Consider the following 24,891-nt stretch of genomic DNA (forward strand, 5'->3'; position numbering starts at 1 on the left):
CCTGTACAATTTCCGGGCTTCTCAATATATGCACTCTCACCCCTTTGCCAGCTCTTCTGGGAAATGTAGTCTGTTCACTCCTTGTCTGAGTGCAGAACTCCTGCTACCAGCATACAAGTTCAACAAGGGTTTGCTTCAATAAAGTCTGAATAACTGAACCACAGAACACTGCCATCCTGTGGTTAATTAACATCCTGCAATCAGTATCAGTGGAATGTGTTACACAGGTCAACATAGGCGTTCTTTACATTCTCCTGTAAAGGAGGCAGTCAAAAGGACACTGGGAACTACTTACCTTGTATAGCTTTTTTAGAACTTCTAACATATCTTTAGTACCATCCTTTTGGGTGTGTACCGCTACAATCAAGGAAACTTTAAACATATGAATAAGCTTTTTCAGTGTGTTTTCAGGTAATGAAGCCCATGTTGACTCTGGTGAATAAAAATAAAACATTTATAAATTATTAAAATTATTATTAACTGAGACACTAAATGATTAGGCCTCCTTGGTGCACCTACAGGATTTCTGCAGCAAGAATCTGTGGATTCTTGCTGCAGGAAAGACCGGGTTTTGCAATCAGCAGCAGCTGCTCAGCTACCTGTGTCCAGGCTCGGACATCTGTCCCAATCTGTACCTAACCATTCTGTTTACAGCTACATAAGAGCAGCAGCTGCTGTAAGCCCACCATTAGTTTAAATGGGCTGATCACATAACCCGATCATTCTAGCAGCAAAAATCCACAGATTCTTGGGAATTCGGCGGTCATATCAACCTGGCTATGTGAAGGAGGTCTAAACCATAAAATTATTTAGGCAGACATATGATGACCCGAAAACAGACAGACATAGCACTTTCTCCAAAACTGCATTTAGTGGCCTAGTGGCAGTGGGGAGTGGGTGGGGGAGGCTTCGATCAGGGCAAGTTAGGACAACCAAGTGCTCTACATTCTCAATGGATGAGCTCAAAATGGAAAGAGGAAAAGAAAGAGTTAATTCCCTTTCCGCTCCATGCACACTCATTTGAAATCTTACTCTGGATTAGGCTCACGTATGTACTTTTGCCAGTGACCATCAATGTGACAGGACTGTTTACACTACCCATCAATGTAAAACTGACATTTAAACTGATTGCTAATGTACCCGGGAATTTGTAAATTTGTGTTTACCACCAATGTAAAGGGTACATTTATATAGACCACTAAGATAACAGGGGCATTTACACTGGCCACCTGTATAATACGGGCATTTATTCTGACCACTGAGGTCAAGAGGGCATTTGCAATGACCACTAATATAACAGAGCATTTAATCTAAGCACATGTGTAAACAGAGCATCTACACTGATTCCAAATTCTACAAAGGCATTTACTCTGACCATCAAGGTAAAGGGGGCATTTTCAGTGAAAACCAATATAACAAGGGCAGATACAATATAATGAGCAGATTTAAGGGTGGAACCCATTATAACAGTATTTACACTGATCACTAAGGTAAAGGGAACATTTACGATGATCATTAATGTAATATGGCCTTCTACATTGACCACAAATGTAATGGGGACATTAATTGTGACTACCAATGTAACAGTGGCATTTAAACTAAACAACAAAAAAACAGAGGGCATTTACACTGACCACCAATGTAACAAGGGGCATTTACACTAACCACCAATGTAATGGGGATATTTATTCTGACCATGATCACAAAGAGGATAATTACACAAATATAACAAGAGCATTTACTCTAAACATATATGTACTAATTGCAATTACCATTTGTCCTAACAAGGAATCAGAGTACCTTTTAGTTGCACAGTGGTCCACCTGCAGGTGTCTTCAGTAGACAGCAGATTCCAGGAATTAGTCTGCACCTAATACTGATTGTTGGGAGGGTGTTTAGTTCCTCCTCTAGCTTTCCACAGTGCTTCAGTGTTTTTCCTGTGTGTCCATGTGCTTAGTTCCTGGTAACCTGTAACCTGGTTCTCACCTGCTTGTACCTGCTCCTGGGTATTTTCTCCCATTCCTGACCTGCTATTCCTGGTCCCCAGACTGATTCTACTCTGCCCTATTCATCCTCCTGTCTGTACATAGCTTAGTTAGTTAGTTTAGATAAGTTTGCTCAGCTCATGTTTGGTTTAGTTTGATTCACTTCCAATGCTTAGATTTTATATAGGTTCATTGGTTTTTGTATTTTTTTTGGAATATCTGGGTGTGTATTTTGATTGTGTGTTATATTGCTTGTCAGTTGTACTGTTTTCCTGTTTTCCAATTAAAGGAGAAATACAGCCAAAGCTCTTTGGCTGTCAGCTGATGTCACTCAGCCGATCCAGGCTGGGGAAAGATTCTGACTTCAAAGTCGGGATCTACCCCACAGTCTGGAGTGGCACCCGGCGATGGGGGGGGGGGGGGGGCAGAGCAGACAGCAGTGACAACTCAGCGGTCAGTGGTCATGTGATCGCAGAGTTCTCACCCTTAGAGTGATATCCTAACATAGCACTGGCTGCACAGAAGATCTTTTACTTTGATTGTATTCACTTGTTTTTTCAAGATGCATCCAGATGAGGTATTTTTATTATGCATTACTATCAAGAGAAGAAAGGGAATATTGCAGCCAAATACTACAGGAGCAGACTAGTGAACAGTTGTTGGGATGCATTTGTCCAATTCATTTTTTTGTTGATCAAGGCAGAATTTTATTTGGTGAAGTTCATTCCCTGATTAGACTTGCTGTGACTGTGAATTGGGTTTACCCATTAACTCTGGCAGTGATTATTTTTCTTCTCCTTTTAGTATGTCTCATGTTGTCTCTCTGGCATAGTTACTGAAAGATGATAAACCCTACTTAAAACATTATTCAGTATATTCATGAGAGGCTCTACTGGATTGTATAAATGTAGTACATTTTCTAGACAGGCAAACAATGCCATCACCAGCAGGACTCTAGTGTCCAAACCTACAAAAGAAACCAAAGTTTTTTCCAGCCCACGATATTCTGCCACTGTCCACTCCTGTCTCCACCACTGTGCAGCCAGATCCCGTGCCATTTCCTGCCTTCTGCCTCAGACATACCTGCTGCCTCAAACCAGCCTGCTTCAATGTCTGCTGCCTCAGACTAGCCTGCCTCCATGCCCTCTGCCCCAGACCAGCCTGCTTCCATGTCTGCTGCCTCAGACTAGACTGCCTCCATGTCTGTTGCCCTAGACCAGCCTGCCTCCATGTCTGCTGCCTCAGACTAGACTGCCTCCATGTCTGTTGCCCTAGACCAGCCTGCCTCCATGTCTGCTGCCTCAGACTAGACTGCCTCCACGTCTGTTTCCCTAGACCAGCCTGCCTCCATGTCTGCTGCCTCAGACTAGCCTGCCTCCATGTCTGCTGCCTCAGACTAGCCTGCCTCCATGTCTGCTGCCTCAGACTAGCCTGCCTCTGTGCCCTCTGAGGCAGCAGACATGGAAGCAGGCTGGTCTGGGGCAGAGGGCACGGAGGCAGGCTAGTCTGAGGCAGCAGACATGGAGGCAGGCTAGTCTGAGGCAGCAGACATGGAGGCAGGCTAGTCTGAGGCAGCAGACATGGAAGCAGGCTGGTCTGGGGCAGACTAGCCTGCCTCCATGCCCTCTGCCCCAGACCAGCCTGCTTCCATGTCTGCTGCCTCAGACTAGCCTGCCTCCGTGCCCTCTGCCCCAGACCAGCCTGCTTCCATGTCTGCTGCCTCAGACTAGACTGCCTCCATGCCTGTTGCCCTAGACCAGCCTGCCTCCATGTCTGCTGCCTCAGACTAGACTGCCTCCATGTCTGTTGCCCTAGACCAGCCTGCCTCTATGTCTGCTGCCTCAGACTAGCCTGCCTCCATGCCCTCTGCCCCAGACCAGCCTGCCTCCATGTCTGCTGCCTCAGACTAGCCTGCCTCCATGCCCTCTGCCCCAGACCAGCCTGCCTCCATGTCTGCTGCCTCAGGCTAGCCTGCCTCCATGCCCTCTGCCCCAGACCAGTCTACCTCCATGTCTGCTGCCTCAGACTAGCCTGCCTCCTTGCCTGTTGCTCTAGACCAGCCTCTCTCTATGCCCGCTGCCTCAGATCAGCCTAGTCCTGCATCAGTTGCTCCAGTCCAGCTTGTTTTAGTGCCAGCTGCTCCAGTTCAGCCTATCCCAAGTGCAAGCTGTTCCAGTTCCGGTTGTCTCAGTGCCAGCTGCTGCAGTTCAGGTTCTCTCAGTGTCAGCAGATCCAGTTTAGCTTGTGTCTAATAATTCTGCCCAACCTGCTTCCATGCTAGCTGCTCTAATTCAGCCTGCTCCAGTTCAGCCTGTTGCTGTGCCAGCTTTAAGCCAATCCGTTCCTGAATTAGCCACTGCTCTGACTGCTGACCAACTGGCCATCAATGTAGCAAAGGCATTTATATTTTATGTAGAACAGAATTGCTAGAGGTTGTACTAAATAACCTTCATATAGAACTTACCCAACAACTTCAAGGCGTTAGTGTTGAGATTGTTGATAGCATAAGCAAAAGGAGCTACTAATGGTAAGCAGATGTTCACATCATACATTATAGGGAATTCTGGAAGTAGAAGATATATAGACAGAGCCTCATAGAGAGTTGGAAGAGATTCGATGACTGGAATCAGATCATTTTTCAAGACAGGGCACAACTGAAAGAAAGTATAAAAAAATGTATGTAGTTATTTTTGTGCAAGACAAGAACCTTTTCTGCCAGACAAAAACATCTTGTATCTTGAATGTATATTCATTTATACACTATATTGCCAAAAGTATTGGGACACCCATCCAAATCATTGGATTCAGGTGTTCCAATCACCTCCATGGCTACAGGTGTATAAAATCAAGCACCTAGGCATGCAGACTGCTTCTACACACATTTGTGAAAGAGTGGATCGCTCTCAGGGGCTCAGTGAATTCAAGCATGGTACCGTGATAGGTTGCCACCTGTGCAATAAGTCATCCAATATTCCATGGTCAACTGTTAGTGGTATTATAACAAAGTAGAAGCAACTGAGAACAACAGCAACTCAGCCATGAAGTGGTAGGCCACGTAAAATGACAGAGCGGAGTCAGCGCATGCTGAAGCGCACAGTGTGCAGAAGTCACCAACTGTCTGCAGAGCCAATAGCTAAAGATCTCCAAACTTTGTGTGGCTTTTAGATTAACACAACAACAATGTGTAGAGAGCTTCATGGAATGGTTTTCCATGGCCGAGCAGCTGCATTCAAGCTTTAATTCACCAAGTGCAATGCAAAGTGTCAGATGTGGTGTATAGCACGCCGCCACTGGACTCTAGAGCAGTGGAGACATGTTCTTTGGAGTGACAAATCACGCTTCTCTGCCTGGCAATCCAATGGATGTGTCTGGGTTTGGCGGTTGCCAGGAGAATGGTACTTGCCTGACTGCATTGTGCCAAGTGTAAAGTTTGGTGGAGGGGGGATTATGGTGTGGGGTTGTTTTTCAGGGGTTGGGCTTGGCCCATTAGTTCCAGTGAAAAGAACTCTTAAGGCGTCAGCATACCAAGATGTTTTGGACAATGTCATGCTCCCAACTTTGTGGGAGCAGTTTGGGGATGGCCCCTTCCTGTTGCAACATGACTGCTCACCAGTGAACAAAGCAAGATCCAGGAAGACATGGATGAGGGAGTTTGGGGTGGAGGACTTTGACTGGCCTGTACAGAGTCCTGACCTCAACCCTACAGAACACCTTTCGGATGAATTAGAGAGGAGACTATGAGCCAGGCCTTCTCGTCCATCATCAGTGCCTGACCTCACAAATGCTCTTCTGGAAGAATGGTCAAACAATCCCATACACACACTCCTAAACCTTGTGGACAGCCTTCCCAGAAAAGTTGAAGCTGCTATAGCTGCAAAGGGTGGGCCAAATTAATATTGAACCCTATGGACTAAGACTGGGATGCCATTAAAGTTCATGTGTGTGTAAAGGCAGGCATCCCAATACTTTTGGCCATATAGTGTATCATAAGTGCTTACTACTTGATGTACTATGATAGCGATAATAATATAATTCTATTGAGAGATTTATATTTTGGCCAATCATAGTAGACTGCATTATCAAACTCTGAAAGAGTAGCCAAACCATAACTGTGGACTTCCCTTGTTTTCTCCCTCTTGTTCTGTTAATTATACCATTGAAAGTGTTTTCTTATATGTGTTCATTAAGTAAAAAACATTATCTGTTGATCCTGCCAGAAATTCAGTGCTGTCCTGTGTTTACACTTTGTTGTTATATTAACCACTTCCCCCCACCCTATAGCAGAACTACTGCTGCAGGGCGGCAGGGCTGCGTGCAAAATCCCATATATGTATATATACATAAACACACACAAGATTTGCATCTCCGGGCCGCATTTGTCAGCTACGGATGTCAATCACCGGGTCCCAGCTGGAGACTCCATTCCGGCACCTGGCGATTGGGAAAAAAGGACATAAATTGAATTTAGATACAGTGTTGCATGACTGCGCAATTGTCAGTTAAAGTAAAGCAGTGCTATATTGCAAAAAATGGCCTGGTCAGGAAGGAGGGTAAATCCTCTGGAGTAGTTAAGTAATGTTATGAAGAAGTATAGTAGGTTAGTGCCACAGAACACTTCCCCTTTGTTATGGAGATGAGAAGAGTGGGTGGCATTCTGTAGCTCTAAGACACTTCAGCACTGGCTTAACAATCAATAACAATCAGCTAAATTATCTATTTCCCCTAAAAATGTCTAGCATGTTTTGTTGGTGCTCATGGATGCATAGATCCTTGGCAGTGGACATCTTTACAAATGCCTTTTTTTAATGTCTGAGCTCACATACTTACTATATCCACAATCCATTTGCTTTGACATATTTTTGTAAATAATTCACTTGCAACGTTAAGGTCCACTATTGGAGATGTGTCCAATGGAGAAGCTCTAAAAGTTGGAGATATAAAAAACTGGTTTAGTATAGATGGTTAACCAGTATGCTAACTTGTAGCACAAGGAATTGTTTCATAGATTTATAAATAGCAGAATGATAGACTGATGGCACCTAGCAATAGCAAGGTTGCAACATGGTGAAATCCTAACAGGTTGATGAGGACCATGCTAATTCTCATGGTGGCCTACTGGCCTGTTCATGACCACAAAATCACATAATGAACTATAGAAAACATCAAGAAATATAAGCATTACTTCCTTATGTGTGATTTTTATTATAAACTTACCGGTGTTTCAGAAAACTTGCAGTGAGGCAAGCAGGTGAAGAAAATATCTTAGTTATTAGCCTAAAAAATAGAAATACAGTAAGTCACATTAAGCACCACAGCATGCACTAGCCAGGCTACAACCATGTTATTACAGCTGAAACCAAAACAAAATTCCCACAGTTACAACAGCCTCCATCCTACCAGAGGTATCATGTATGAATGTGAGTTAGGGACTTTATATTGTACACCCCTTAAGGGTTAGGGACTGATGTGAATGTACAATATATATGTAAAGCGCTGCATAAATTGACGGCATTATATAAGTACCTCTAATAAATAAATGTTAGAAAAATATTGTCATGTTGTGTTCTCAATGGTGCTGTGCTACAAAAGACAAAAAAGGCACAATACAAAATGCCATGTTAATTAACCTGCCACACCACAATTGACAATATAATGTTATGTTACAAAACACAAAATAATTCCATTTTGTAGACTACAGAACTCCAAATATTATTCTTAGTTAAAACAGAATTAAAAATGTCACTTTCCCTGTTGGGTAAAATGAAAAATTCTTAGTGAGTGTTAATGGATCACTTCAAATGGTTCAAAGATTAAAGAAGTCAGTTCAATCTCATTATGCCATAAAGGCTAGTAATACAGAGTCAGTCTAATATGTTATATGTGTAATGGGACTGCTATGTTGTTTTAAACAATTGCTTGTTCATATCTGTACACTGATAGATGGATGTCTTTGTTATCTATTTTAAATAAAAATATCTATTTAAAAAGAGTCAAATAATGTCATAAAAGGTGCTTTGTAAACCCCCCCCCCAAAAAAAGTACAATTTAAAAAAACACAAGAAATGAGGTAAGGAATTAATTTCCACAATATTGTAGAGTTTGATGTTTTTAAATAATAATATTACTGTGAATGTTAGTGAAATAAACCCTAATATTTCATGTGAACTTTGTCCCTATATGAGATTTTTAAATGCTAAGTAGAACAGAGCAGTCTGTGTGCCTTGTCAAATAATTGGTGCCTTTCAGCAGTCTATAGCCAATAAGAAATTATTTTATTTTCAAGTATGGTATTACAGAGACCTTTTGGCATCTTGATTCTTCTCTCTCCCAGAGATTGGGTCTGTCCACACTTTTACCATGTCTTTGTCAAGTCGACAGATCTTTTGCAAGTTGTCAATCAGTGCTGTTGTTTTATGGTTCTATGGAATGAATATTAGAACTTTACTGAAAAATTAACTTCTAAATTGACGATAAAACAGAATTTCATGTGCAGGCAGAGAAGAAGGTGTCAATTATTGTCTAAGATTGCATTGCAGGCAAAGCCAGATTCCTAGATCACCCATAGGTCATGGCCCAGTGTAGCCAAGCTGCAAAGGGAGGCACAAGGCTAGTCACACATCATGTTGCTGAAAGTCAGAAATCCATTCCCATATATGATGAAACACTCCAAACTGCCTCTTTGCTAGTGCAATCTAGCTGGGCCTTCATTATTAAGCTAGTCATACATGTTTAGTATTTCCTTGTTCAACCCACAAACTGGAGGAGAGAAAATTGTTCGATTTCCCCATCCATGCTAAACAGCATAGATGGAGGAAACTCACCTGCATGCAGGGGCGGACTGACCATTGCCTGAGGGCCCGGGGTCAGTATGGGGCCCCATGAGATGCCCCTGGTACCTTTAATTGGCTTTTTCATGGGCTTTTTTGGGTGTTGGCAAGGACACAGGGGCCTCATGATCCCCTATTGCCCGGGGGCCCCATGAGTTGTCAGTCTGCCCCTACCTGCATGCTATTGTATTCAGAAAGCCAGCACCCGTGACTGTATGAATATCCAAAGAGTAACTGCATCTGATGCAGTCACTTTTAGGTGGAGAATTTTCCACCCAACTCAGCTGATTTTTTAATCAACTTTTGAGGGTCTCCTGGTGCTCACAGGGCCACCAATGGCTCAGATTTCTGCTGATTCAAGACATGGATGGATAGCATTACTATTCCTGCACAAAACTCTGTGCTTCCAGTTTACAAATGGCCATACCTTTTTGGAACGTTTGATTTTCAAATGGTTGGTTAATTTTAGAGTAACAAGAGAATTCAAAGAAGCAGTGTTAGGAATGGACTGGCCAGCAATGGTGGGACTCACCTGCCTTTTGATCTGCAGTACCAGGGCTGGCCAGCGGGTGCTCCCAGCAATCAGAGACTCAACCTTTCAGCCAGCTAACACCTGGAACTGATGATGCTGGGGTATTTAAGGGATGGCCAGACCCACAGACTCTGCCTTGGTGTTGTGTTTGTCCTGGGCCCTGTATCTGTCCTGCATCCTGTTTCTGTCCCTCTGCCTGACCCTCTGTACTACGCTGCTTGTTACCTGTTTTGATCTCTAGCTTGTGACCCTGACCATCCCTCTGCCTGACCCTCTGTACTACGCTGCTTGCTACCTGCTGAACCTGGCCTGTGACCCCGACCATTCTCTGCTTGCTCCCCCTGTACCTACCTGCCCAATTGATATTGACCCGGCCTGCCTGACGACGCTTGCTTGTATGTACTGTTATCTGTGGGTGGTTTGGTTTGTTTGCACTGTATTATGTTTAGTATTGCACTGCGTTTATGTTTGTATGGTTAGTGTTAATAAATTGTATTGTTTATCACATATCTGAAGTCTGCGTTTCCCTGCATCAGTCACACACCTCTGGTCATACCTGGGAGCCCTGACATTACACCAAGGCCAATCCTGACCAGAAGTGGCTGCACAGGGAAGCCATCTTGGCTTGTTGATGGGAAGGATGGATCTTGATGAGGTTGAATATTTATATCTGCTAGTGTTTGATGACAGGGAGTATGCTTATCAAACTCTGAAGGAGTATACCCGGGATGAACTGCTAGAATGTATACGGCTCGCTCATGTTCTTTTAGATCAGGGCACAGAGTTCTCTGAGGTGCAGCCTTTGATTGAGGTTTGTGCTGAGTTGGTTTCATCTGGTTCCCCCGAATGCAGAGATGAATTTTTGCCACCATTTAGTGCAGACCAGGTAGAGTCCCTGGTGTGGTTATTAGAGGATGATGTGGGTTACTTTCTGGAGCGTTATTCCACATGTTCACCACAGACACTAAGAGATTGTATAAACGCAGTGCAGTCATTGACCAGACAGGCTTTGTGTAAGCTCAGCTTTGTTCAACCCATACTGCAGACATGGACAGACTTGTTGCACCCAGCCTCAGTCAGCTTACAAAGACCCATTCCTGCTTCTAATCTATTTCCTCAAAACTCTATTCCTGCATTCCCAACAGCTCCTCCTGCCCTGCTATCTACCGCATGTCAGTACCCTGTTCCCACTCGCTGCACCTATCCTGCCTTTAACCCTGTAAAAGAGCCCTCTGTAGCAACCGCTCCCTCTCCTGTTCCATCCTCCAGTTCTTCTCTGTCTCCAGCTGCTCCATTCGTTTGCAGACCTGCGTTTACTTGCAGTGCTCCAGTAGTTAAAACCAGAAAAAAGCGAAAATTCTTTCCAACCAATACCATCCTGCCAGTATCCAAACCGGTGAGCCTGCCTTCCGTGGTTCAGCCTGAAGCCTCTACTCAGCCTGAAGCCTCTACTCAGCCTGAAGCCTCTACTCAGCCTGAAGCCTCTACTCAGCCTGAAGCCTCTACTCAGCCTGATGCCTCTACTCAGCCTGATGCCTCTACTCAGCCTGATGCCTCTACTCAGCCTGAAGCCTCTACTCAGCCTGAAGCCTCTACTCAGCCTGAAGCCTCTACTCAGCCTGAAGCCTCTACTCAGCCTGAAGCCTCTACTCAGCCTGATGCCTCTACTCAGCCTGATGCCTCTCTTCAGCCTGATGCCTCTCTTCAGCCTGATGCCTGTACGCAGCCTGATGCCTCTCTTCAGCCTGATGCCTGTATGCAGCCTGATGCCTCTCTTCAGCCTGATGCCTCTACTCGGCCTGAAGCCTCTACTCGGCCTGATGCCTCTACTCGGCCTGAAGCCTCTACTCGGCCTGAAGCCTCTACTCGGCCTGATGCCTCTACTCGGCCTGAAGCCTCTACTCGGCCTGATGCCTCTACTCGGCCTGATGCCTCTACTCGGCCTGATGCCTCTACTCAGCATGATGAACTGATCCAGCCTGACGATCCTATTAGGCCAGTTGACTCGATGCCCGCTGTTGATCCAGATGATCCGGTACCTGATCCGGTGCCCGCTGTCGAGCCAAATGACCTGATGCCTGGTGACCCAGTGCCCGCTGTCATACCTGGTGACCCGATGCCCGCTGTCGAGCCAGACAATCCGGTACCTGATGACCCGGTGCTCACTGTCGTGCCTGTTGACTCGGAGCCCACTGCCTTGCCAGATGACGCGGTGCCCGCTGTCAAGCCAAATGACCTGATGCCTGGTGACCCAGTGCCCGCTGTCCAGCCAGACGATCCAATGTCTGACCCAGTGCCCGCGGTCATACCAGTTGACTCGGAGCCCACTGCCTTGCCAGATGACGCGGTGCCCGCTGTTGAGCCAAATGACCTGATGCCTGGTGACCCGATGCCCGCTGTCCAGCCAGACGATCCAATGTCTGACCCAGTGCCAGCGGTCATCCCAGTTGACTCGGAGCCCATGGTTGTGCCTGGTGACTCGGTGCCCGCCGCCCCGCCTGGGGGCCTGAGACCTGTCGTTCCACCTGGGGGTCCGGCGCCCGCCACTCCGCCTGAGGGTCCGAGACCTGTCGCTCCGCCTGGGGGTCCGGCGCCTGCCGCTCCGCTTGAGGGCCCGAGACCTGTCGCTCCTCCTGGGGGTCCGGCGCCCGCCGCTCCGCCTGAGGGCCCGAGACCTGTCGCTCCGCCTGGGGGTCCGGCGCCCGCCGCTCCGCTTGAGGGCCCGAGACCTGTCGCTCCGCCTGGGGGTCCGGCGCCCGCCGCTCCGCTTGAGGGCCCGAGACCTGTCGCTCCTCCTGGGGGTCCGGCGCCCGCCGCTCCGCCTGAGGGCCCGAGACCTGTCGCTCCGCCTGGGGGTCCGGCGCCCGCCGCTCCGCCTGAGGGCCCGAGACCTGTCGCTCCGCCTGGGGGTCCGGCGCCCGCCGCTCCGCCTGAGGGCCCGAGACCTGTCGCTCCACCTGGGGGTCCGGCGCCCGCCGCTCCGCCTGAGGGCCCGAGACCTGTCGCTCCATCTGGGGGTCCGGCGCCCGCCGCTCCGCCTGAGGGCCCGAGACCTGTCGCTCCTCCTGGGGGTCCGGCGCCCGCCGCTCCGCCTGAGGGCCCGAGACCTGTCGCTCCATCTGGGGGTCCGGCGCCCGCCGCTCCGCCTGAGGGCCCGAGACCTGTCGCTCCGCCTGGGGGTCCGGCGCCCGCCGCTCCGCCTGAGGGCCCGAGACCTGTCGCTCCACCTGGGGGTCCGGCGCCCGCCGCTCCGCCTGAGGGCCCGAGACCTGTCGCTCCACCTGGGGGTCCGGCGCCCGCCGCTCCGCCTGAGGGCCCGAGACCTGTCGCTCCATCTGGGGGTCCGGCGCCCGCCGCTCCGCCTGAGGGCCCGAGACCTGTCGCTCCGCCTGGGGGTCCGGCGCCCGCCGCTCCGCCTGAGGGCCCGAGACCTGTCGCTCCATCTGGGGGTCCGGCGCCCGCCGCTCCGCCTGAGGGCCCGAGACCTGTCGCTCCGCCTGGGGGTCCGGCGCCCGCCGCTCCGCCTGGGGGCACGATGCCTGTCGCCCCGCCTGGGGGCACGATGCCTGTCGCCCCGCCTGGGGGCACGATGCCTGTCGCCCCGCCTGGGGGCACGATGCCTGTCGCCCCGCCTGGGGGCACGATGCCTGTCGCCCCGCCTGGGGGCCCGACGCCTGCTGCTCCGCCCGGGGGCCCGGTGCCTGCTGCTCCGCCCGGGGGCCCGGTGCCTGCTGCTCCGCCCGGGGGCCCGGTGCCTGCTGCTCCGCCCGGGGGCCCGCTGCCTGCTGCTCCGCCTGGTGGCCCGCTGCCTGCTGCTTCGCCTGGTAAACCGATGTGCCTCTGCCCGGAGTCCTGCCCGGAGTCCTGCCCGATGTGCCTCTGCCCGGAGTCCTGCCCGATGTGCCTCTGCCCGGAGTCCTGCCCGATGTGCCTCTGCCCGGAGTCCTGCCCGATGTGCCTCTGCCCGGAGTCCTGCCCGATGTGCCTCTGCCCGGAGTCCTGCCCGATGTGCCTCTGCCCGGAGTCCTGCCCGATGTGCCTCTGCCCGGTGTGCCTCTGCCCGGTGTGCCTCTGCCCGGTGTGCCTCTGCCCGGTGTGCCTCTGCCCGGTGTGCCTCTGCTCGGAGTCCTGCCCGGTGTGCCTCTGCCCGATGTGCCTCTGCCCGGAGTCCTGCCTGATGTGCCTCTGCCCGGTGTGCCTCTGCCCGGTGTGCCTCTGCCCGGTGTGCCTCTGCCCGGAGTCCAGCCCGGTGTGCCGCTGCCCGGAGTCCTGCCCGGTGTGCCAGTCTTTGATATCCCGCCAGTTACCAGACCCGGGCGGTGGAACATTTTGCCCAGCTAGGACTGTTTGGAGCGTCCTGAGGCCGCTCCTTGGGGGGGGGGGTACTGTTAGGAATGGACTGGCCAGCAATGGTGGGACTCACCTGCCTTTTGATCTGCAGTACCAGGGCTGGCCAGCGGGTGCTCCCAGCAATCAGAGACTCAACCTTTCAGCCGGCTAACACCTGGAACTGATGATGCTGGGGTATTTAAGGGATGGCCAGACCCACAGACTCTGCCTTGGTGTTGTGTTTGTCCTGGGCCCTGTATCTGTCCTGCATCCTGTTTCTGTCCCTCTGCCTGACCCTCTGTACTACGCTGCTTGTTACCTGTTTTGATCTCTGGCTTGTGACCCTGACCATCCCTCTGCCTGACCCTCTGTACTACGCTGCTTGCTACCTGCTGAACCTGGCCTGTGACCCCGACCATTCTCTGCTTGCTCCCCCTGTACCTACCTGCCCAATTGATATTGACCCGGCCTGCCTGACGACGCTTGCTTGTATGTACTGTTATCTGTGGGTGGTTGGTTTGGTTTGTTTGCACTGTATTATGTTTAGTATTGCACTGCGTTTATGTTTGTATGGTTAGTGTTAATAAATTGTATTGTTTATCACATATCTGAAGTCTGCGTTTCCCTGCATCAGTCACACACCTCTGGTCATACCTGGGAGCCCTGACAAGCAGGGTGTGGTTTTCCTTCTGGAAACTCCATTCATACCAGAATCAAAAGAAAAATTTTGAAGTACTTTTGAACAACATTTGTAAGTCTCTAACTGAACTATCAAATGTGCTGCGGAGATTGTTTGTTTGTATGGACCCTTGTAAAATATACCAGAGTATGGATAACTTAAGGTAGCAGTTTGCCTTTTCTGTTCTAGTTGTTTGTTCTAGGTCAGAGGTCCCCAAACTACGGCCGGTGGGCTGGATATGGCCCGCCAAAGATGTTTAGCCGGCCCGTCAGGCCAGCCGGTACAAAAAAAATAAAAAAATCGGGAAAAAAAAGGCTGCTCGCTGGGTCCTCAGCCATGAGAACTCAGTGAGCGGCAGCCTGGAAACCCAGAATTTCACCTGCTGCAGCCAGTGGAGGAACAGGAGAGAAGGAGCACTCACCAGGTAGTGTGCATTGCGGTGTCCAGTGTGTCAGTACACAGTGCGTTAGAGTACAGTGCATTGCAGTTTCAGTGTCCAGTGCATTGCGTGTCCAGTGTGTCAGTGTACAGTGCATTGCGTGTCCAGTGTGTCAGTGTACAGTGCATTGCAGTGTCTAGTGTGTCAGTGTACAGTTCATTGCGGTGTCCAGTGTGTCAGTGTCCAGTGCGTTACAGTGTATAGTGCATTGCGGTGTCCAGTGTATCAGAGTACAGTGCGTTACAGTGTACAGTGCATTGCGGTGTCCAGTGTATCAGAGTACAGTGCGTTACAGTGTACAGTGCATTGCAGTGTCCAGTGCGTTACAGTGTACAGTGCATTGCGGTGTCCAGTGCGTTACAGTGTACAGTGCATTGCGGTGTCCAGTGCGTTACAGTGTACAGTGCATTGCGGTGTCCAGTGCGTTACAGTGTACAGTGCATTGCGGTTTCCAGTGCATTACAGTCTACAATGCATTGCAGTGTCAAGTGCATTACAGTGTACAGTACATTGCAATGTCCAGTGCATTACAGTGTACAGTGTATTTTGGTGTCCAGTGCGTTACAGTGTACAGTGCATATTGGTGTCCAGTACGTTACAGTGTACAGTGCATTGCAGTGTACAGTGCATTGTGGTTTCCTGTACATTACAGTGCCAAGTGTGTTACAGCGTAGAGTGCATTGAGTTGTCCAGTGCATTAAAGTGTACAGTGCATGGCGGTGTCAAGTGCGTTACAGTGTACAGTGCATTTTGGTGTCCAGTGTGTTACAGAGTACAGTGCATTTTGGTGTCCAGTGCATTACAGTGTACAGTGCATTTTGGTGTCCAGTGCGTTACAGTGTACAGAGCATATTGGTGTCCAGTGTGATACAGAGTACAGTGCATTGAGTTGTCCAGTGCATTACAGTGTACAGTGCATGGCGGTGTCAAGTGCGTTACAGTGTACAGTGCATTATGGTGTCCAGTGTGTTACAGAGTACAGTGCATTTTGGTGTCCAGTGCGTTACAGTGTACAGAGCATATTGGTGTCCAGTGTGATACAGAGTACAGTGCATTGCGGTGTCCAGTGCATTACAGAGCAAAACTGCATTGCGGTTTCCAGTGTGTTACAGTGTACAGTGCATAGCGGTGTCCAGTGCGTTACAGAGTACAGTGCATTTTAAATATTATATTGTTTTTTCCTGTTTTTTTGCAAATAAGATATGTGCGGTGTGCATAGGAATTTGTTCATATTTTTTTCAAACTATAGTCCAGCCCCCCAACAGTGTGAAGGTCTGTGGACCATCCCCCTGTTTACAAAGTTTGAGGACCCCCTGTTCTAGGTACATTGGCAAGGAACAGAAGTTAATTCTAATATTTTCTATTTAGCTGTTTAGCTCTATCTATATACATTTTTTTTTTCAAGAAAATGTCAAATTGTACACGATCATTGCCACTGGAACTGGATTGCAGAGATGACAAATGAAAAAAGTCCCAAGAAGCAGATGGGTCCAAGCATCTTCGTTCTGAACATTCTTTCCAGGGGAAGAAGATAAACTGTGAAGCCAATTACTATCAATAATTAATGGAACTTGAGTGCCGGTTCACATATGGATTGGATGCAGTTTTAATGGCATCCAATCTATATGACATGTGAAATAACATTGCTTCCCATGGTGCCTGTTCACATATGTCTGGTGTACTGGCAGTGTGGATTCAGTGCAGATTGAAAAAGAGTACTGTCTCATTTTTGAGCAGTACGGTCCAGTTCAGGTGCTATTACAGGCTATTGATTTCTATGGGAGACGCTTCTAAACTGCACATGACAGCAGTTGTGAACAGGATAAGATCCGGACCTGAACCTGATCTAAACCTGTCTTGAACCTAATCTAAACTATTTTGTCAATTAGCTGTGAAAACGGAGCCTCAATTTGCACTGCACACACATGAATCCACACTGAGAGTTGCTATTGCATACAACATTATTTTGCACTGTATGTACAATTTTAATTTGATATACAGATAAAAACGACCACACATGAGCAAATCTCTTACTGAGAATGACAACTGTATTTGTAGTTAAACTTCAAGGGTTCTTCAAAAAGCTTCTGCGCTTCTTTTTAACTTACTGTACATATACTGTAGATATATGTATAAAAGCTTTTGAAGACCCCTTGTACATGCCTGCAAAGGAAATGAAACCTCATCAGTCAGAACTATTTTACCAACACTTTCAAAAACAATTATTGCTCAGGAATTAAAAAATAAGTTCACTTTATCGAAAAAAAAAAAAAGAAATTACAATTACAAACACATACAACAGTAAACAGTTAAACTACTCACACTAACATGGTGGGGTACAACCCAGAAACTGTTTAGAAAAATCTGGGGGCTTACATGGGGCATAAGAATAGCCATGAAATAGTATATGGCATATCCCGATTATCAGCACAATCACAAATCACTGCACAAAGACTTTAAATGCAGAAACTAGGGGGCATCTCATTATTTTTTAAAGTGAACCAATCTTTTAACTCAAACATTGAATTGCATTTAACTGGTTATGTAAGACAACCCTAAAACAGAAAGGTGTTTGAAAACAAAACCTGTGTTTGAAGAGAAGATGTTGCAAAGCTGACATAGTTTCCAGCAAAGATCCGTTTGATATGGATGTTCACAAAGTCTGAAAGGGAAACATTACAATGTCAAGTGATGCAGTCTATCTGTGAAGAGGGGTCTGTTTTGGGGTGGTCAGTCTGTGTTGAGGGAGAGTCTGTACTGAGAGGTTTGTGCTGGAGGAGCTGTACTGATGTGGTAGGCTGGGAGGGGGGATATAGGAATGTTAGGAGAGATCTGTACTTTGAGGGATGATTTGTAATGGGAGGAAGGGGGTTTTGATTGTACTCTGTAAAGTGGTCTGTGCGTTATGTACTCCTGACCCCTGCACTATAAACAGGGGAATTAATCAAAACTGGAGCAGCCAGAATCTGGAGTAGGTTGACTGATGTCACGCACAACTGCTCAAGGTTCTGTTTTCTCCAGTTTTGAAAAATCCTCCCCCCCCCCGCCCAATGTGTTTTACATTTCATACTCCTGACCATTGAGAATTACCCCTGTAAGGTAGGCTGTGTGTAGAAAAGCATATGTAATGGGACAGTTTCATTTTATAGAACATATAAAGCATATTTTGTAGGTAAGCACAATATGGTCACAAACACAATTCACTACTTTATTACTTCAGACCATTCTGGAGAGGAGGGGAATTGATTGTCCCAGGTGTCAGATCTGCTAGACACACAATTGCTTCTTTGACACTAAGTTTTGCTGGACAGTCTTCATTGTGGCCATTGCTGTGGCATATTGCTTCCTTTTTTATGATAATAATGGAATAAATTGTGCTGTGATTTTTTAAACACATCCTTAAAGAATATATAAACCGAACATGTCATATTTGTGATACGTGCCTGTTGTACCATGTATTTGTATGAAAAAATATCCTGTTCTCTTGTATTGCTTCCTTTGTGTGAAATCCCTGGTATTCCTGGCAGTCCCTCTGCTTTCCTATTAAAACTGACCATACTAGGCAGGAGAGCACAGTATGGCCAATTCTCTAGCTGTACTGAGAACTCAGCCTGCTCTCATTCAATGATCAGATCTGTGCTGACAAACACTCCTGCTGCACAGCCATTCACTCTGAAGATCAGTCGGTTGCCGTTTCTCCTCCCCCAGCTCTCTGAGCTCCTTATGCTGCTAAGAACAGAGGGTATGCGATCACTAAAAAAGGGGAAAAGGGTATTTATAGTGTATTTTATACGTATGTATACATACAGTGCTCAGCATAAATGAGTACACCCTAACAGATTTGTCAGAAAACTTTCCTTTCAGAATCAACATTTTTTTATGGGACACTATACTAAAAAATACTCCCACAAATGCAGCCAATTGATTGCAAACAAGATTTGTTAATTTGCACACACAAAAAAAGTATTTTTCCTAACAAATTAATTCAAGACCATGTTGCAAAAATGAATAAACCCCAATGAAAGTCTTAGGAGCAAAGATAAATTTTAGACAACAAAATCCTAATCACCAAGTCTAATTATTCATTAAACAGGTGTCCATCAGATAGTTGATTATAAAAAGGGTGTTACTTAACAAAGAAAACCCCTTCCCATTTTGTGCTGTCAGCCATGGCACCACATGGAAGAGGAAAGGCTGAGAAAGAAAATAATTTATTTACACAAAAAAGGTAAATGCTACAAGAAGATCAGCAAAGCTTTACTTATCAGTCAGAATACTGTAGCAAACGTGATACAAAAACTTAACAAAAATGAAACTGCAACCATCTCAGAGATGTCCAGGCCGTCCATGGAAGTTAACACCTCGATAAAAGCGTCTTCTGATGAGAAGGGTTAAAGAAAACCACCATGCAAGTTCACTGCAGTTAGTTAAAGAAGTAGAAGCCAAACTGGGGTGACTATTGCTGTTGACACAATACAGTGTACACTGCAGAAGAATGGCATTCATAGGTGCAGTCCACAAAGGAAGCCTCTCCTAAAGCCCATGCACAAAATAGCCGGCCTAGAATTTGCCAGGGCCCATGCTGAAAAAGAAGAAGACTATTGCGACTCAGTACTCTGGAGTGATGAGACCAAGATAAATGTTTTTGGAACTGATGGCTGCAAATCTCTATGGCGTCGCAAAGCTGAAGAGTACAAAGAAAAATGCATGGTGCCTACAGTGAAACATGGTGGTGGCAGTGTCCTTCTGTGGGGCTCCATGAGTGCTGCTGGTTTCGAGGAGCTGAATTATATTGATGGTATCATGAATTTACAGATGTACTACTCTATATTGAAAGAGAAGATGCTACCATCACTCCATGCCCTTGGTTGTCGTGCACTTTTCCAACATGACCATAATCCAAAACACACATCTAAGGCCACTGTTGCATTTCTGAAGAACAGGGTGAAAGTGATTCAGTGGCCAAGTATGTCTCCTGATCTGATCCCAATCAAACACCTATGGGGAATTCTGAAGAGACAAGTTGAGCATCATTCTCCGTGCAGCATCCAGACTCTAAAAGAGGTCATTCTTGAAGAATGAATAAAGAATGGAAAAAGATAATGTTGCAATATGTTGCCAACTTGTTCATTCCATGCCTAGAAGACTGGGTGCTGTCATAACAAATCATGGAGGTCATGAAAAATGCTAGGTGTAGTAGTTTTTGTTGTGAGGTGTATTCATTTTTGCATCAACTAGTATTAGTAAAACTGAAGATTTTGTAATCTAAGTTATATTATTAACCTAACTTTCATGTAATGAGCTAAACAAATGTTCTATAAAACTCAGTTTTGTCAAAATTTTGGAAATTGTTCTTGTGTTCATTGAGATATTGATTAAAATCTTACTTTTCAAAAGGGGTGTACTCATTTATGCTGAGCACTGTAAATAATTTGCCTTTCATTTTTATTTTAAAGCGAACGGGTTGTTTTACAAGGTGAGGGTTAACATAACATTTAATTGGTACTTCTCTGGAACTTTTTTCTGAGATAATATGATAATTGTAGTGTACACAATAGGACTCCATTCAGTCTCTGATGTGACTTTTCAAGGCAGTTTATTACACCACAGCTTACATTTGGACATTTTAACTATTTATGAAACACAGTCAGTTTTTTTGAAAGACACTTTAAAAAAAAAATCTGAATTTTATTCACTATTTTGGACTATTTGGATAAGAAACACAATATCTTATATCTTTTAATTCCAGATCCTAGCAGCACAAAATGTAGAAAGATCCAAGGGGGTGAGTATTTATGCAAGCCCCTGTAATAATTCTAGTAATCTTGTGTTTGATATTTTTTGTCAATTTTCTAAAATATTTTAAATTACAAACTGGCCAATTATTTCCTTTCAAAATATTACATGCAATCAAACAAATTGTGATATGAAAGCTTGAAAACAAGATTTTTAGGTTGTGTTGCAATATATAGTACTTTCAGAATGAAGTGATAAGTTAATAAAATATACCGTATTGTGAGACATAAATATGACACTGAAAGCAAAGGTGTTGTACCTTTTGGACAGATTAGGCAACTAATGTCTAATTCCCCTGGCTCCTGTGGAGGTTGACTTTTATCAGTGCTGGATGTTTCTAGTTTTGCTTGCAGCCCACGACCAAAGGACACAATGCAGTTAGAAGTAAAGACATACAGTAGAGTGTGGTAGCTGAAACCATAAAACATACTTCTGCTTAACAATATCATTGCTATATTTACCTATAAAACAGTTTAATAGTTAAGTGATATTTTGTGTGTGTCATTCAGATTCCTCTCGAGTATCAGTGTTGGTCATGCACAGTTAGAGCTATGATCTACCACAGTGAAAGTCTGCCCATATTAACAGCAATCATTGCTTAGGCTTGGTTCACACTAGTGCGGGTGGGAGCCACACTTTATCCCGCACCTGCAACCACCCACTCACAAAATGCGAGACCCATGGGTGGGTTCCATTAATCTTAATGGCATGCAGTCCACACTTGGAACAGGTCAGAGCGGGTGGGAGGATTATGGTTGTTAACCCTGGGAATTCTGCACATGTAGTGTAATCACTGTATGGGCAAAGAGAGGTATGTGTGCTGTCTCACATCCCACAGGCTAGGTTGGACCTGGAGGGAATCTTCAGCAGTTTTCTAAAGAAAAATAACCACATTCCCTCCATCAATTAGGTGCAGACACAGTGCCAGTTTCTATTTCACTCTGAAATAGAAATTGGTGTGGGTGGCACAGATAAACCTGAAACAGGCGCACATCCCTTCTGACAGTTTATAATGGCACAGGAAGCTTAGTTAATTCCACAGATTGTGTCTAATGACTTAGTAAAAGAATAACCAGGTGTAAGAGTAACCAGTAAAGCTTACTACAGAAATCACTTTTTTCTACACTATTTGCCAAAAGTATTGGGACGCCTGCCTTTACATGCACATGAACTTAAATGGCATCCCATTCTTAGTCTGTAGGGTTCAATATTGAGTTGGCCCACCCTTTGCAGCTATAGCAGCTTCAACTTTTCTGGGAAGGCTGTCCACAAGGTTTAGGAGTGTGTCTATGGGATTGTTTGACCATTCTTCCAGAAGCGCATTTGTGAGGTCAAGCACTCATGATGGACGAAAAGGCCTGGCTCAAGTCTCCTCTCTAATTCATCCCAAAGGTGTTCTATCGGGTTGAGGTCAGGACTCTGTGTAGGCCAGTCCAGTTCCTCCACCCAAAACTCGCTCATCCATGTCTTCATGGAAGTTGCTATATTCACTGGTGAGCAGTCATGTTGGAACAGGAAAGGGCCTTTCCCAAACTGCTCCCACAAAGTTGGGAGCATGAAATTGTCCAAAATGTCTTGGTATATTGATGCCTTAAGAGTTCCCTTCACTGGAACTAAGGGGCCAAGCCCAACCCCTGAAAAACAACCCCACACCACAATCCCCCCTCAACCAAACTTTACACTTGGCACAGTGCAGTCAGGCAAGTACCATTCTCCTGGCAACTGCCAAACCCAGACACGTCCATTAGATTGCCAGAAAGAGAAGTGTGAATTGTCTCTCCAGAGAACAAGTTTCTACTGCTCTAGAGTCCAGTGGTGGCGTGCTTTACACCACTGCATCCGACACATTGCATTGCACTTGGTGATGTAAGGCTTAGATGCAGCTGCTCGGCCATGGAAACCCATTCCATGAAGCTCTCTATGCACTGTTGTTGTGCTAATCTGAAGGCCTCATAATGATTCGAGGTCTTTAGCTTATGACTCTGCAGACAGTTGGTGACTTCTGCACACTGTGTGCTTCATCATGCACTGACCCTGCTCTGTCATTTTACGTGGCCTACCACTTCATGGCTGAGTTGCTATTGTTCCCAATTGTTTCCACTTTACTATACCACTAACAGTTGACCGTGGAATATTTAGTAGCAAAGGTATTTTACGGATGGACTTATTGCACAGGTGGCAACCTATCACAGTACCACGCTTTAACTTACTGGGTTCCTGGGAGCGACCCATTCTTTCACAAATGTTTGTAGAAACAGTCTGCATGCCTAGGTGCTTGATTTTATACACCTGTGGCCATGGAAGTGATTGGAATACCTGAATCCAATGATTTGGAGAGGTGTCCCAATACTTTTGGCAATATAGTGTATATACTAAAATGTTTCCATTCCTAACAAAATATTAATTTTATAGTTTGCTCCACACCTTCCACAAGCTATCTGTGAAACTTGTCCTTCATACTCTTCAATCTTCTGAGGTTCTGCTGTGTTACCCTCCACATTCTTTCCTAGCTGTCCATGGCTGCCATCACCAAATGTGTACACCGTGCCATCCTATAAAAAAAAAAACATTGTCATCAACTGTCTGCAAATTTGTTCTTGTTTTAAAGAAATAAGTAGTGTGTTTGATGTAGTAAATTATCAACATTGTGAAATGCCAAACTACACCTTCTAGAGAAAGCAATGTTAAAAGAAATACAGTATAGTCTTGGAAGAGAGACGCATAATATTCTATCTTTAAAAAGTATTATTGAAACCACATTCTAATTAGAAAGGATTGAAAAAGTGTAGAGATGGGCAGTTCAATTAATAAAACTGAACTGAATTTATTCTTCTATGAGAAGGGTTTTAATTCTTCCTTTATTTCCTAAAAAATATTGTCCCATTGGGGAAAATTTCCCTACTCCTTCCTGTTCTGACACCCATCAAATGTACTGAACAGAAATCTCCCAAATGCATTTATAAACAGTTAACAGTATCTGTAACCCTTCCAAGCCCAAAATAAGAAAAAAACATTTTGGCTGGAGGTGGGCTTTTACCATTTATTTCTGATAAATGTTTTGTTTCTAGCAAAGAGAACTAGTCAGGTTATCAGTACCTTATTCTATATGCGCTGACATTTCTTTATAGCTGTATTCTTAGAGCGGAACTAAACTCACAGAGTTATCTGTTTCCCTAAACAGTTACACTCAAGGCATTTCCCTGATAACTGTCTAGGTCAGTGGTGGGCAACCTTTTTTTTCAACTGAGCCAAATCTCGCCAAAACCACGATTGAAATTTATTTTGAGAGCCACATTTTTAAAACTGAAAATACATAGGATGGTACACTGTTTTTAGTTTCAATAGGTTTTTATAGTAATTCATCCCCCATATAGTAATTCATCCCCCATAGTAATTCATCCCCCATATAGTAATTCATCCCCCCTATAGTAATTCATCCCCCATATTAATTCATCCCCCATATAGTAATTCATCCCCCATAGTAATTCATCCCCCATAGTAATTCATCCCCCATAGTAATTCATCCCCCATAGTAATTCATCCCCCATATAGTAATTCATCCCCCATATAGTAATTCATCCCCCATAGTAATTCATCCCCCATATAGTAATTCATCCCCCATATTAATTCATCCCTCATATAGTAGTAGTAAGTAAGTAGCAAGTAGTAAGTCAAGTCCCCCCTGTGTCAATTCACTTACCTTTGCTCCGCACGTTCCTCTCGCCGTGCTCCCCGCGCCGTTCCGGTCTTCAGGGCGGACTGTGAGAGGAGCCTAGCTCCCCTCACGTTCGTCACGCTGCCCCGCCTACACACATCCTGACAGCCAATCACTAGCTATCAGGATGTGAGTGGCAGCGAGACTGGCCAATCATTGCTGGGCTAGCTGCAGAGTCCTCGGCCACCCGAGAGGAGGGAGGGGAGGGGAGCGGCCGCCCGAGAGGAGGGAGAGGAGGGAGGGGAGCGAGCGCCCGGCACACAGAAGAGCCGCATTAAAATGTGTAAAGAGCCGCATGTGGCTCGCGAGCCGCGGCTTGCCGACCACTGGTCTAGGTTCCCAGTGTGCTTATGTCAGTTCTCATTTGAACTTCAAATGGCTGGTTTTATAACTAATCACACATTCAGCACCATGGCAACTGTATATTAAACAGAATATAAGATGGCACCTTCCTTGGTTATAAATGATAGGAGGGTTTAGTTCCACTTTAACAGCAATTTGTTGGGGGGAGAGTTCCCTGTTTAATCAAAACGAGGAAAAAGTTATCACAATTTGTAAATGTTACCCTAGGAACTGGCTCACAGGTGCC

General features: G+C 45.9%; 1 protein-coding gene across 1 annotated transcript in view; it reads right to left on the reverse strand.

Annotated features, from left to right (window-relative positions):
* The window catches only part of LOC149447631 (putative E3 ISG15--protein ligase HERC6), a 112,574-nt gene that overhangs the window by 43,983 nt on the left and 43,700 nt on the right, over nucleotides 1-24,891 (reverse strand). The window contains exons 6-13 of the mRNA XM_089652321.1: nucleotides 23,012-23,139; nucleotides 20,847-20,998; nucleotides 17,377-17,453; nucleotides 8,286-8,404; nucleotides 7,200-7,259; nucleotides 6,813-6,906; nucleotides 4,450-4,639; nucleotides 296-432 (exon numbers count right to left, since the gene is read on the reverse strand). Of these exons, the coding sequence (XP_089508447.1) occupies nucleotides 296-432; nucleotides 4,450-4,639; nucleotides 6,813-6,906; nucleotides 7,200-7,259; nucleotides 8,286-8,404; nucleotides 17,377-17,453; nucleotides 20,847-20,998; nucleotides 23,012-23,139 (957 nt within the window). The remainder of the gene's footprint in view (nucleotides 1-295; nucleotides 433-4,449; nucleotides 4,640-6,812; nucleotides 6,907-7,199; nucleotides 7,260-8,285; nucleotides 8,405-17,376; nucleotides 17,454-20,846; nucleotides 20,999-23,011; nucleotides 23,140-24,891) is intronic.

This window comes from Staurois parvus, unplaced genomic scaffold (genome assembly GCF_062004578.1).
Source record: "Staurois parvus isolate SC_StPar_1 unplaced genomic scaffold, SC_StPar_1.0 ptg000679l, whole genome shotgun sequence".
Taxonomy (NCBI): Eukaryota; Metazoa; Chordata; class Amphibia; order Anura; family Ranidae; genus Staurois; species Staurois parvus.